Source organism: Rosa rugosa, chromosome 6 (assembly GCF_958449725.1).
Source record: "Rosa rugosa chromosome 6, drRosRugo1.1, whole genome shotgun sequence".
NCBI classification, from domain to species: domain Eukaryota; kingdom Viridiplantae; phylum Streptophyta; class Magnoliopsida; order Rosales; family Rosaceae; genus Rosa; species Rosa rugosa.
The window spans coordinates 53,748,075-53,761,083 of record NC_084825.1 but is presented as its reverse complement, the minus strand read 5'-3'; the positions used below and the strand labels follow the sequence as shown (position 1 = coordinate 53,761,083).

Sequence of the window (13,009 nt, the reverse complement as noted above, 5' to 3'; positions counted from 1 at the left end):
TCTAAAGATAACAATTGAGTTCTCCCAAATGAACAACATTCATTGCTAATTTATTTCCTTTGGATTTTTGGGACTGTGCTTGCTAGTGTTCATCTCTAATGATCGAGCCCTGCCCTCATTTTCACCACCTTCATTTCACTATAGTTATTACTCTAACGACTCACTCATCAGCAAAAGACTCGAATAAAATAAAAACACACTTTTGACGACAAATCAAGCGATGACAAATTCAATCATAAATAATAAAGGGGGTGAATATTCTTACAAAATTTTGTCGACAAATTTCTCTTATAAACTTCCTTCTTTCGAGGCATTCTTTTTCTATATCATATTATCAGTGAATAACAAGAGTGATCAGAAAGACACCACAGTCTGCTTGTGTAACTGAGCCAATACCAATATTTGCAACGAAACCTTTAGACCCAACAGATCACCAGCTACAAATACAATTTCCACCTGACAAACATATTAACATATACAGCGAACTACCAAATTCTCATTACTATTTTCATTTAGAGGAAAAGAAAACTAAAATGCCTTTTCATCTAACGTTAGTTGAAAGCAATGACGATGCATGTCGGATCAGATTTTCCATCTTGCCTCTCAAACTGGAAATAGTGTTCTGCAATGCATCTTGTGAATGCGTCTCATCCGGAGTGGATTTGTCATGTAGAACATTAAGCTGCACCTCCAGAAATCTTCCGAGACTTGCCTCGGCAATATTAACAAGGCTAAGTGATGCATTTGTGTGCATAAATTTTGTAACAACGAGTCCTGCTAGAAGCTGCTGATCTCCCTTCACAAGCTCTGAAATAAAACAGGGGAAGAGTACTCTTCGAAAGAGCAATAAGGATCTCTCATTTTCTCCCAATGCACTGTTTCCTTTCTGCCTCTGATTTTGTAACTGAGCTGCTTGACACTTGTGGGATAAGTTCCCAACCAAATAGCAGATATAAGAGAAAGTGTTACCATAGGAAGAATTAGAAATGATGGAGGACACGACACCAGAGAATAATACAAGCATTAAAAACTCGATGTCTCCACCAATCGTGTCAGAGATGCCTCCTTGCTTCAACTTGTCCTCAACAGCAGCCAAACACTGCAACTGTAGTGGTTTGAAAGGCAGTAATAGCACCAACTTCAAAGCCATGAAGCAATCTATTTCAAGAACGATCTGGCTCAAGCTCTTTGCACCTTCTTCATCAAGCAATATCCCACCAGATTTAATTAAGGACCGGTCAATCAGTCTTAGGACAACTTTAAAATGGGAGAGCGTTATGAGTTTCTTGAAGATCGCCAACCAACACACATGCAGTGGGTTAATGGAAATAGAACTCTCGTTTTCTTTCTCAGAAGGCCCTACTTCCTGGAAACTCTCCCATCCTTCGTCCCAGTTATCTTCAGTCCAGTCATTTCCAGCATCAGATACTTCTACAGAGGCTTCCTTATCGTCCCTCACCAAGAAAAATCCTTCCCATTCTCCCAACACAGCAAGCAGAGATTCAACATGGGAATAATTTTGAGCAACATCACACAACTTTAGGAAGCAAGAAACAGCTGTCTCCAGATTCAAGAGATCATCTGGGGTAATTTCCATGGTGGGTGAGATATTTGCCACAAGCTGAGATGATTTGAGGGCAACTAATGTACTTGTAAACCTGTTCGATCTATCATTATGATCTGCCAAACCCTGATTGGCAGTAGTTTCACTTTTTTTATTTGTAAAGTGCACCTCATCCCATCCTTCCCACGGTATAACACTAGATTGTATCCCAGCAGAGAAACCCTTTATATTTTTTCCTGTCAGGTATTGCATCAGCTCTAAAGCAAACACTCGAATGGAACCGGGAAGCTGCGGGTTATCAGAGAACTCAGCCATTCTTTCCCAAATTATATTCCTGACCTTATCCAAATCCTCCAAATCTCCTTCTAATTTACTCAAAGAGGACAAAAGCTGGTATAAATTCTGGTATTCCTGGGATTCACTAATGACCACATCCTGTAAAATATGTTCCAAGATATTCAAGTAGAGATGGGGGAGTTCCTGGATTTCTCTGTCTCCCACCAACGTGAAACCAGTTGGACCCCGAATTACTGCTTCAGAAAATACTTCAGCCACAGGTCCAAATCCACAACCAGAAAAAATCATCGCTCTACAGAATAAATAAAGTTCAGAAGCAGATTGACCAATTAAACCATGCTTGATAAAGCTGACAAGTGTGCCCCACCCCTGACTAGGGGAGACACTGTCCTCCATTACCAACCTCATACAAACTTTTAGACAATGCAATAAGCAATCTAGATTGAGCTTGAGGCTTGGTCTAGCATCCTCATGGGATGCAATCTCCTTCATCTCATCAATCAATCTTATCCAAAAGTTCAAGAGAATTATAAGACATTCTTGCAATGCCGAGTTATCTGGTAGACCCCCATAAGAACCAAAAAGAGGTAGGATTATTGTGAAATACCGCTTCATAATGTTCAAAGAATCTACACGTGCCAAGAGTCTGATATACCTTCTGCAATATTCATAGCTCTGCTCAAGTTGACATACAAAACCTTGAAGAGTTTCAGTGCTTTTGATGATGGAAGCTGTTCCAGCTTTAGTCTCTAAAGCTGTCAGCAAACTCCATATATAATGTTTGTAGACATCCTGCCATGTTATGAGACCCTCTGGCAACGGATCAGAATATATGCTGGTAAAAGTCTGTATCATCTTTGACAAAGCTTCCAAGCTACTATCATAGACATGCATGTAGACTTCAGAGCTTAAGCACTTAAAGTTCAAACCACCTAATCCAGCAATATTTTTAAAGTTCAGGTTCACAATAAAGGCAACTCTTACGCACTCTTGCTCCACCAACCTGTAAAAACGAGATAATCCAAAACCAGAGACATGTGCTTGATCAGGATGTATTATTGGTAATTTTTTACCGGTTTCTTCCAGTCGCAAGTAGCAGTCAGAAAGGAGACCAAACAGGTAAGCAAGGCGCAACTTGTTGCATCCATCGACTGCAGGGTACACAGCAGAGGAGATCGCTTTGATGGTTTCAACAGCTTGGTCAACTATTTCTCCTCTAAATTCAGAAATTTCAGCTGTGATATCATCATTTGTCCATACCTCAGAGACAAGGACAGAACTTAGATATCGTAAAAAGACCTGCAAATAAACAGTTACACACTATTACCAAACATGCAAAAGATGTATTCGTCTATATGCAGGCCTTTACAAGATATGCCAACAGAAGCTGCCTACCTCTGCACGATTCAAGCCATAGCCATCAGCTAATTTCAGAATGTCCTTTAAAATGTGCTTTTTCTCTAACTTTACAGAATCGATCAGGGGAAGAACAACACTCCCAATGTAATTAAAGTCTCGAGACAAAAAGCGTGTTGTGTCAACACCAGGAATTATTTTCTCTAATGCTCTACAGTGATCTGCAACGCGCTTTTGGTCTTCTAATTTCAGCTTCCATTCTCTCCAAAAGGTAGACTTTACCTTGTCAAATTTGTCAAATTCATCTGACATCAATAAATAACACGAGAAAAAATGGGTCAACACAAAATCAACAGCACAGCGCACTAGCTTCTACAATTACTCTTAAAAGAATGTATTTTCAGCATAGCAAACTTTAAATAAGTATAATATCAAGAAGAAAAAATGAACTGTATATAGTACAGAAAATCACCAGTACTAGATTGTGTGTGCTTCTCTTTAAACTTCCTCAATAGCAGCTCCCTCCTTTGCATAGGACTTTCACACTCAATTGCAGAACTATATAATAAGCTATATGTCATCCCCACATTCATGATGCTAGATATTTCTTGGTAATCCTTCCTTGTTCTAAGCTGCTCTTCTATCACTTCAACCCCATTCAATGGATCCACCAGATTCAAGAGAAAGGAGCAGCTGGCTATATATTCCTCTTCAGTAACAGGTGGTTCAATAATAGATTTTGCAAGAGAGGCAACCACATTGTCTGTAGGAGCTAAACCATGTCTTGCCAACCAGGAGAGAATGGTTACCAAAGCCTGTGTTCTTACACTGACATACTGCTTTCCAGGAATCACATTAGTATTTCGCTTCTTACAGTGTTCTGTTTTCCTGCTTAGTTCAAGCAACCAAGGAAGCTGTATGGCAGCAAAAGACAAAACTTTTCCATTTTCTCTCAAAAGTGATTCCAAATTGGTACCATTATCAATAGGCGGGTTTTTAGTAACAGCAGAAAGTGAATTCTTAATGTTACTAATATGAACTTCTTGGTCATCACAACTAGCTCCCTCAACCATTTCCAAGCAACCTTTTAGCTTGATTATATCTTGTATACTGTGGGCTGAATCTGTAATGATCGAGGAGCCTTGAATTGAGAAATCTGGACATTTTGTCTCACTCAACATCATTAATGTTTCACACTGACCTTGCAAATCTAGATCTTTCCATGCATAGAGCAACTCACTAACTGATTCCTCATCACAATTACTTAAAGCAAAACCCAGTAGCTGCTTTCGAGAATTTATATCCATGTTTTCAAGCGCAGGACCCCTTGCTATTGCAGCAGATAAATCCCAAATATGACCATGTCCTTTCTTAGCCAAAACAAGACAGAGATCAAGTGCCAATTGCAGATCACCAGCAACCGCAGCTTCTCTGGCAATAGCTTCCTGAACAGAAGATATGTTGTCTGGAGAGCTCAATCCAAGTAGTTTGGCAATTTCAATGAGTTCATCAACATGTATATATGCACCAGTTTGACTTGTGATTGCCATTTTGATAATCTCCATTGGATCTTTTATTTGCCTGAATTGCATGGGTAAGAGAGTCACTCCTAGACTGGGAAGTCTAAATGTAAGTGCATCAATAATATCCGACTCTACTTTAACGTTTCCACTGCTTGGAAATATATTGAGGCATTCCTTAGCCTTCCAGATCTGAAAAAGAGTTGCAACAATAAAATAAAATAAAATTTTAAAAAAAAAAAAAAACACACAAAGTAAGTATCAGACCCGACTCTATCATTTCATGCTTGCATATATCATATACAACCAGAAAATATAACCATCACACTTACTTCGGGACAAGAAAGGCTTGAAGCTGAGAAAAAATACTCCCTTGCAGCTTGAATGACAAGGTTCTCAGCCTTGTCTGATGCCAAAGCAACTGAACTTGTACCCTTTAAATAATTCCTGGCAAGAGAAAACTTCCCAGCTTTCAGCAGTCCTCTGCAAAATTCCATTAACATATACTCCAAGTCCAGAAAAGGAAATGCTTTTTCCCTAATGCATTGCATATCCCGCCACATGGTTGCCCAATCAGTATCTGAACGACCAGGCTGCCGACGTATAAACTTTGAAATTATAAGGCGAAGAATTTGCTTTACACCTTTTCCATCTGCATGAGACTCTAAGAAAAAGTTCACCGACTTTGGTACCTGAATAAAATACCAGTCATTCATTAAATGCCAAGTCATCATCATTGAATATAGAATTCCAGTCTCAATTATATTCTCAGACCAATTAACCATGGATATAGTTCATGCCACAAATACAAAATCTGAGATTTTAGGATTTCCTCGTTAATAATATCAAGTGATTCATTCTTACTCTGTCAAGCAAGCATTCTAGTGCCTGCTCATGTCTGTCCATCTATTCTTTTAGTTGGGTGGGGGGGTATAAAACTAAATTAGAAAAGCCTCCAACAAAGAAAGACTACAGACCTGATAAAATGCAAGGAGTCTCCCAACATCAATATGGCCTTCCGCCAGTTTCAATCTTCTCTCCAGACTCTCAAAAGATATTTCACTACCTGTTCAGTAAGAAAGACAAACATTACCATATACATGTATATGGAAATACATAAATAAATAAATAAAACTATAATTCTTACAACAAAAGAAAAATTAAATTTATTTGTGTAGCTTCTCTCATCATATTACGCTACCTGACAATTTCCTTGTAAAGTAAAATTATATTCTTTCATCTTAAATAGAAGGATAAATGTAAAATCCTCAAAAGAAAAGATTCCACTGTAAAACTATGTCACCAATGAACATAGTACATATGATTTCTGTGACTTTTTCCAATTTGGCACCCAGGTCCTCAAAGGAGATCTATCATCCCCTTAAATAAAGACACAACTCGATATAATCTCATTGACCATTGACAGAAATTAGACTTCTAAGAAGCAAATTACCTTGCATTTGTGGAAGTTTTGACAATATAGCTGCCATTGTACTCCATTTATCTGTAGATGTGCACAGATAAATGCACTGCAGTGCACAATCTATAGCTTCAACCTCATCGTTGAATAGGCTGCTACTTTGGAAATCTTTGCACCCTTCCTCTATTACCAGCAAGCAAATGTCCAATTTGTTCTCATAAGCAGCTTCCTTCAGCCATCGAACCAGAAATGACTCGTCCTTATTACCATCTGCAGCATGATGGTCATCTGTCAACCAACCTTGAGAAACAGAGGTTGTATAATGAAACCTATCTCGCATAAATGGAACTGCCATATCATGGAATCTTGCAATCATATTCTCTTCTTTAACTCCTTTAAGCATCGCTTTAAATTTATCATAATCAGATAATTCTTCCCACATGACAAGACTCAAATTTACTTCACCACCACTCTCATCAGAATAAATAAGTTTGTGCAGGTAAGAGACATCCTCATGGAACTGCTGCAACTCATGAACACCTTTGTGATGAGCGAACTCAAGCAAAGAGATACAATTGTCTAGCTGCCCACTAAGAGTGTCAATATCCCTAGCTCTCTTCTTGTACCACATTGAAAGTTCATTAATGGATGGCCAAACAGATCCTAGGCACTGCTTGACTATAGGCTCAGTCTGGATTTGGATATTGATCTCATGATCCCTGGTTGTCTTGTTGATAAAACTTATCATTTTCTCACATTCAACCCAATCCACTTCCCTCATTGCTATATTTGTAGGAGGGCACCTCCCAGGAAGAAGTTGACCATATGTTTGCACAGGAATTGTTTCAGGGATAGAACCTAAAATCTCCAATACATAAGGAGCCAATGAATAAGGATGACGCTTGAACAGAAGGTTTAAAGCTCCGATTTTCCCACTCTCAGCAAGTGTTACGGCAGCTTCTTTTATAGGCATGACTCGAAATTTGCTATATTCCTGCACAGAAAACCTACACAAAACTAAGTCATTCAACCGTGGATTAAGGGCAACCATCAGAAAATAGAAGTTCACAACAAGTTGTGACTGATTATGTTCCCAGGCAAAGTAAAAACACATGCGATCATCAACTAATAAAAGAGAGAAGAAAAGAGCTACAAAACAAAGAATAAAATTGAAAATATTAATATGTATGCACTACACCAAATTTATGCCAACGAGTGTGCAATTTCTACCGAGAAGTAATTTTAGGGTCTAGGTACATGATTATTTTTATAGGAGGGTTGCACATACCTACACATAGTAAGATATCATCCAAATTGAACACTTTCAATATGTACAAAATATACCAATGCATCGTCATTTAAGTTACAGAAAAAATAAAAGGTTTTTTGGTCTGGCAGTGAAAATAAAGGTTAGGAGAAAGCTAAAAGAAAACTTATGTGCATACACATCTCTGCAAGCTCGATAAAAAACATAAAAATATACAAAACTGAACATACTGGATCCAAAATGCATAATTTTTTCACGCAAGTATTCTTAGCTTCTGAAGAGTGTACCTGCCCATATTTATCCCGAGATATGTCTCCAACCTGTCACTGTATTGCAATAACTTAAGTCTAGCCATGCGGAAATCCCAAATTTGGCTACCTTCAGTATTTTCTGGTTCAGAAAACCTATACTGGTTAGTTATGTGCAGCCCATGTACAAGCAAAGCCCTCACAGAATCTTCTGTTGGTCCAACCTCTTCAACACATTCAGAGAGTACAAAATGTTTATCCTTAACCTTTGACAAGAATGTACTTATTTCATTTGCTCCTTGGTTGGAGTGTAACCATTGTGATTTTATAACTTCATCTTTGTCCAGCCCATGACGATCAGCAAATTCCAAGGCAGCTTGATACTTTTTATTTCGAAGTAAAATATTATACATTTCAACAACGGATCTCTCAGAAAATGATACGAGGCTCCAGTTCAACCTGGAAATGTCAATTTGGTCAAGGCTGTCCATAGTTATCCACTCCATCGTATGTGAATCTTTAGTTTCATCAGAACTAGATCTCTCATCAGAAGTCAAAGTTTCCAAAAGAAACAGATTTCCTTGAAACAACTTTATTCTTTCTAAAACAGGCTTAGAATATACAGTTCCATTCTCCTCTACTTCTAACCCACTTAGAAGGTCAAGCATGGTCACAAGGCCACTCCGCTTTGCAAAAGTAAGGATGTGGTCGGACCACCATGTAAAGTCAACAATATCAATTAACTCTTTCCCTTCTCCACTTGACAAATTATTTGTCACTTGTGACTCGTATCTCTCTCTGCATGTAAATTTTGAAAGTGAAAACCTTTCTTTATCCATCTTAAATACGTGCAACCTTCCTGTCAGATCTAAAGTAGCCACAAATTTGGCTTGTGGTGAGATTAGAACCTTTGGATATGCTAGCTGACTTCCAAGAGCTATTGGTTTGAAATAAAAACCATCAAACTGAATAGTAAACAACTGCTCCAGATCAATTATCCCACTTCTACGCCAAAGAGAAATATAACAAGACCCTGGAAGAAGACTACAAGATTCATTAATGTTTATTTAATATAAGTAATACAGCTCATCAGTGAAAAGAAGGCAAACGAATAGTCACAGTCTTATCAGATACAAGTTTATACTCATTGGTAGAGATTTTAGTTTACTTCGATTTAAACAAAAAATTTGCACAGAAGTATAAGAAAAATTATAGCATGAACATGATGGTCTGTATAAATAAATATCTTCACACATAGCCCTTGGGAAAAGGTAGATGTAACCACCTGATGTTAATGTGACACCAGCAAGCAAAGAAAGCTCTGGATGATAGTCAACACACAAAACGATATGAGCGGACTGTCCCTTTACAGTTAGTCCATTATGTGAGGTCTGTGCAGAATAGATAGAGGAACTTGGATCCTGACTAATCTCAATATGCTGGAGGGAACCATCAGATGTAATGATAATGAAACTACACCTGGAAACATTTCAATAACCATAAGTGAAAAACTGTGTCAACCTTGATAAAAGAAGAACCTCAAACAACAAAATAAAGATCACATCAACAAGAAACTGAAGTTCATAACGTGTTTTATGTATAATTCATGCAGGGTGGGCACAGTAAGAACACTCACAAACAAGATTTCTGTACATCAGAATCATCCAGCACAACCAAGCTTATCACTGGTAGAGATACTTTTAATTGCCTCCTGCTGATTCTCACTATCTCTGAACCATTTGCTTTGATAAAATATAATGTATCGGTATCATCAGACACACCAAGAACATCATGACTTTCTGACCAGGTTCCTGTTGTAAATGAAGCAGGGCTGCCGCCTGATGCGTAGAACACGGATTAGAAACAAAAATTAATAAAAAAATGTAACTGGTTTCAGATGCATCAAATAGCAATCATACTGTGTATCCACAAAAGTATGCCATCCTGAAACAGAGGCCTGTATGATGAGTCTATAATCTCACCAACTCTCCTTGACAAACTTGTCCAACCAGGCCGAGTTCTTAATTAAACATCTCTCTAACTCCAATTATATGTACACTGTTGACTATTCTAAATCATATCTTGTTGTAACACTGATAAACTGAATGCCATTGTATCACTGATAAAATTTTAACTTTTTCACCTTGGAGCATGATACAACATCATGACAAAAAATTGATGATTCAGAATGTTATCAATAAAATTAGCGCGTATATCTTACTTGTAAAAGTCCCACATGGCTCTGAGTAGTCATCCTCCTTCTTCAAAATTGTTATCTGATTTCCAGCAACCACAGCTACATGCTCACCTCTTGGAGAGATAAACAAGGATGTCAATCTTCTCATTTTTTTTGGTTGCTTGTATTCGTTCCATTTTTCTCTGAGTTGACTGATACCTTCATGGATCAAAGGAAAGAAGCTCATAAGTGGGTAGGTGTTGGACAGCCAAGTAGACAAACCAATCACATTTACACGAGCATAAACATCAATATTATGTCTGACATGGTGCTAAAGTTTATTAACAAGAAACGTTACTTTGTCTTAAGAGAACACTCTACTAGTACAACATGTCTAATCTACAAATTCCATCCTATATTGATTGTCTTCTTATTAAAAAGAATATACTACAATGTATAAAAGGAAATGATCACAGAAAAGAAAAGGAAAAAAGTAGGCCTGAATATATCTCATCAACCATTGTAGTCACCACAACTTAAGTTTCCTTCTCTTTAGAATAGGCATTAACTGAAAAAGCCAATAGCAAGATCAAAATAAAAGTTGGTCGACTCGATTAGAATAGCAAGCAAAAAAAAAATTAGGATAGCCAATATAAACAGTGTGTCATACACCATATGAATCAAGAAAACCAACAAAGAATTAAAAATAAAGGGGGAGTGCAATGTACCTCGAAAGGAAAGCAGTGATCGAATGTTCCCTTTACCACCATCATTTGCCTGAACTCCAAACATGCACACATAAAGAAAAATGATCAAAAAATTGAACAACCAAGCAACACAAGATTGACTAGCTCGAAACTCAAGAAAATCGTAGAATTCAGAACCTGTTGAGGAGGATAATTAGGAGAACACGGTCTAGTAATGTGCCGTTTCGTCTCAAAAAACACTTTGTCTATCCTTTCATCCATTTCTAAATCTTTCGGTATCCTTTCCACCCTCCAAGATCTCAACACTATCGTCCTACAGACTCAACAAACCCTGCGAAAACCACGAACATTGCCCTCATTATAACATCCAAACAGACCTAATCCTCCAACACATTAAACTACTCGCAATTCTGCTCGTTTTCTCATTCCGCAATTCAATTACTCACTCAAGCATCTCCACAAACAGACCTTCTACTCATAGAACCGAACGAAACGAAACAAATAGTAAGAGTTATACTGTATAATTCACCACAAAAACCCTAGCTCACTTACCTTCAAACTCCAACACTAAACTCATAGGAACGCTGGTAATGATTCGCAACCTGCATCACACAAAGATGAATAGGTACTCAAATTTCTCAAGCGAAACGATCCAACAAGATCAGTCAGCTTAAAATTTACACATAAATTTTGACGATTTGTGAATTTGAGCATGTGAACTATAAAGGTGGAGTAGATCAGTACTTAGAATTTGGTGGCGGTGGATTTTCCGGCGACTGATCGGCGGTGGTGTCTTGAGAGCTCGGCGACGACGACGACACTCGTTTTGGTTCTTACTGATCCTTGCTGTTCTTCGGTTTTGATATTTGTTTGTTTTGTATTGATTTAGTGGGCTTTGTAATTTGGGCTTCTTTTGGTCTCTGCCTAGTTTTGGGCCTCTGACGTGCTGGGTCTCTTTGGGCTTTAGGGAAGTATTCTCAGGACCAAAAGACAAAAAGATGGGATATGAGATGAGGGCCCTAAAAATTAAAATTAAAAGTTTAATACTATCACCTAACTACAATATTGGAACCACTGACCTTGTTTAAAATTCTAAAAAAAAAAAAAAAATCTTATTCAAAACCATGAAATCTATCCAAAATTGTAGGTATAGCACACGATTTTTTGCCAAAATTTCATATTCTTATTTTCTCACCAAAATTTTTACACCCTCAAATAATAATTTTTAATCACTTCTCAAACTGATGGAACTCAAAAATTACTATGTAAATTTTTATTATGATTTTTTTAAGTCATAAAATAATATAATTCTTTTAAAAAAATTCATTCGAGGTTACAATGTTCCGTAAGTTAGAAGTTGGAACACGCTATAGAATTCATGCTCTGCGAATAGTGAGCTTATGGTGCAAGAAAATTTCAAGAAAAAATAGTGCTGACAAGGTTTAACATGTTTCGTGCATATCATTGCATTTCACAAGTGCTTCTAGAATACATCCCAACGTGTCAAACCATGCAAAAGCTCATTCTTATTCAAATTCTCATGTGTCTTGATCTCACAATTAGTAAAGTATGATCTTTAAAACTCTTCTCCGGCCCACAAAATATGACCATATTTATAATTTGAAATTTGTTATATTTTCTTCTTCTTCCCCTCAAAACAAAAACAACCGGGCACCGTACCCTTGATCGACGACCAATGGTTGTGGCCGCTGCTGGTCACCGCATATCGCGATCATTCTCAAGCTCTTGTGTAACTTAAAGTCCAGTCAGTATGAGAGTTGAATAATGCTAAAAGGACCATATTCTTGTACCATATTCACCATGTATTAAAAGTTAAAACTCCGTAACTCATAACATCCAAATTATACAAACAGATATTCATGCATATGAATATATAGTTAGATTTCAGAACATAATCTGATCGAGAAATTATTCTGCTACGATATGATCGATCAAGTTCTTGCAAAGTCAACTAGCCACTAGCTTGATCATGTACATAAGTATCGACAAAGTCAAGAGAACTGGTATATAATGCGTGCATGCACACAGTTCATGGCTCCAGAATCTCTCATAGTCTATGTATAGTCTATGCGTACGTACATAATCTCGATCACTCAGTTAATAGATTCTAATCAAATAGCATATTCTTCATCGACACATAACACTACTGGATCAGATTAATGGATTAAAATGGGGGCATGGAATATAACTTTTGTGGATGAAAACTATACAAATTGCTTGCACGCAATCAAGAATCAACGGAAAAATAACTAGGGTGGAGAAAATTACCGACTCTCAAATCAGCGGAGGAGAGAAAGCATATATATATAACTCTTTTGGGGGGAGAGAGAGAGAGGTTGTCCTTGTTTATGATCAGACTTAATTACAAGGACAACTTTTATTTCCATTATAAAACATGATGAGAACTCTACTACTTAAGCTACAAAGATTATG

At 37.4% G+C, this 13,009-nt stretch overlaps 1 protein-coding gene across 1 annotated transcript; it reads right to left on the bottom strand.

Annotated features, from left to right (window-relative positions):
* Positions 1–351: 351 nt before the first annotated feature.
* Positions 352–11,390, bottom strand: LOC133714449 (MAG2-interacting protein 2). Its single transcript, XM_062140566.1, has 14 exons — positions 11,301–11,390; positions 11,108–11,157; positions 10,733–10,886; positions 10,577–10,625; positions 9,894–10,067; positions 9,309–9,510; positions 8,958–9,151; positions 7,712–8,705; positions 6,191–7,164; positions 5,715–5,803; positions 5,070–5,429; positions 3,690–4,929; positions 3,257–3,522; positions 352–3,160 (listed from the first exon to the last, which is right to left on the bottom strand). The coding sequence occupies exons 3-14, from the start codon at positions 10,814–10,816 to the stop codon at positions 542–544; spliced, it is 7,245 nt and encodes a 2,414-aa protein (XP_061996550.1). The 5' UTR covers positions 10,817–10,886; positions 11,108–11,157; positions 11,301–11,390; the 3' UTR covers positions 352–541.
* Positions 11,391–13,009: the final 1,619 nt, after the last annotated feature.

What these genes read in the sequence shown, in the direction of transcription:
- LOC133714449 (XM_062140566.1), bottom strand. Translation starts at nt 10,816, where the DNA reads ATGGATGAAAGGATAGACAAAGTGTTTTTTGAGACGAAACGGCACATT. An exon ending in GATGTACAGAAATCTTGTTT is followed by an intron (nt 9,152 to 9,308) that starts GTGAGTGTTCTT and finishes AAATGTTTCCAG; the next exon opens with GTGTAGTTTCATTATCATTA. An exon ending in CTCGGGATAAATATGGGCAG is followed by an intron (nt 7,165 to 7,711) that starts GTACACTCTTCA and finishes AGTTTTGTGTAG; the next exon opens with GTTTTCTGTGCAGGAATATA.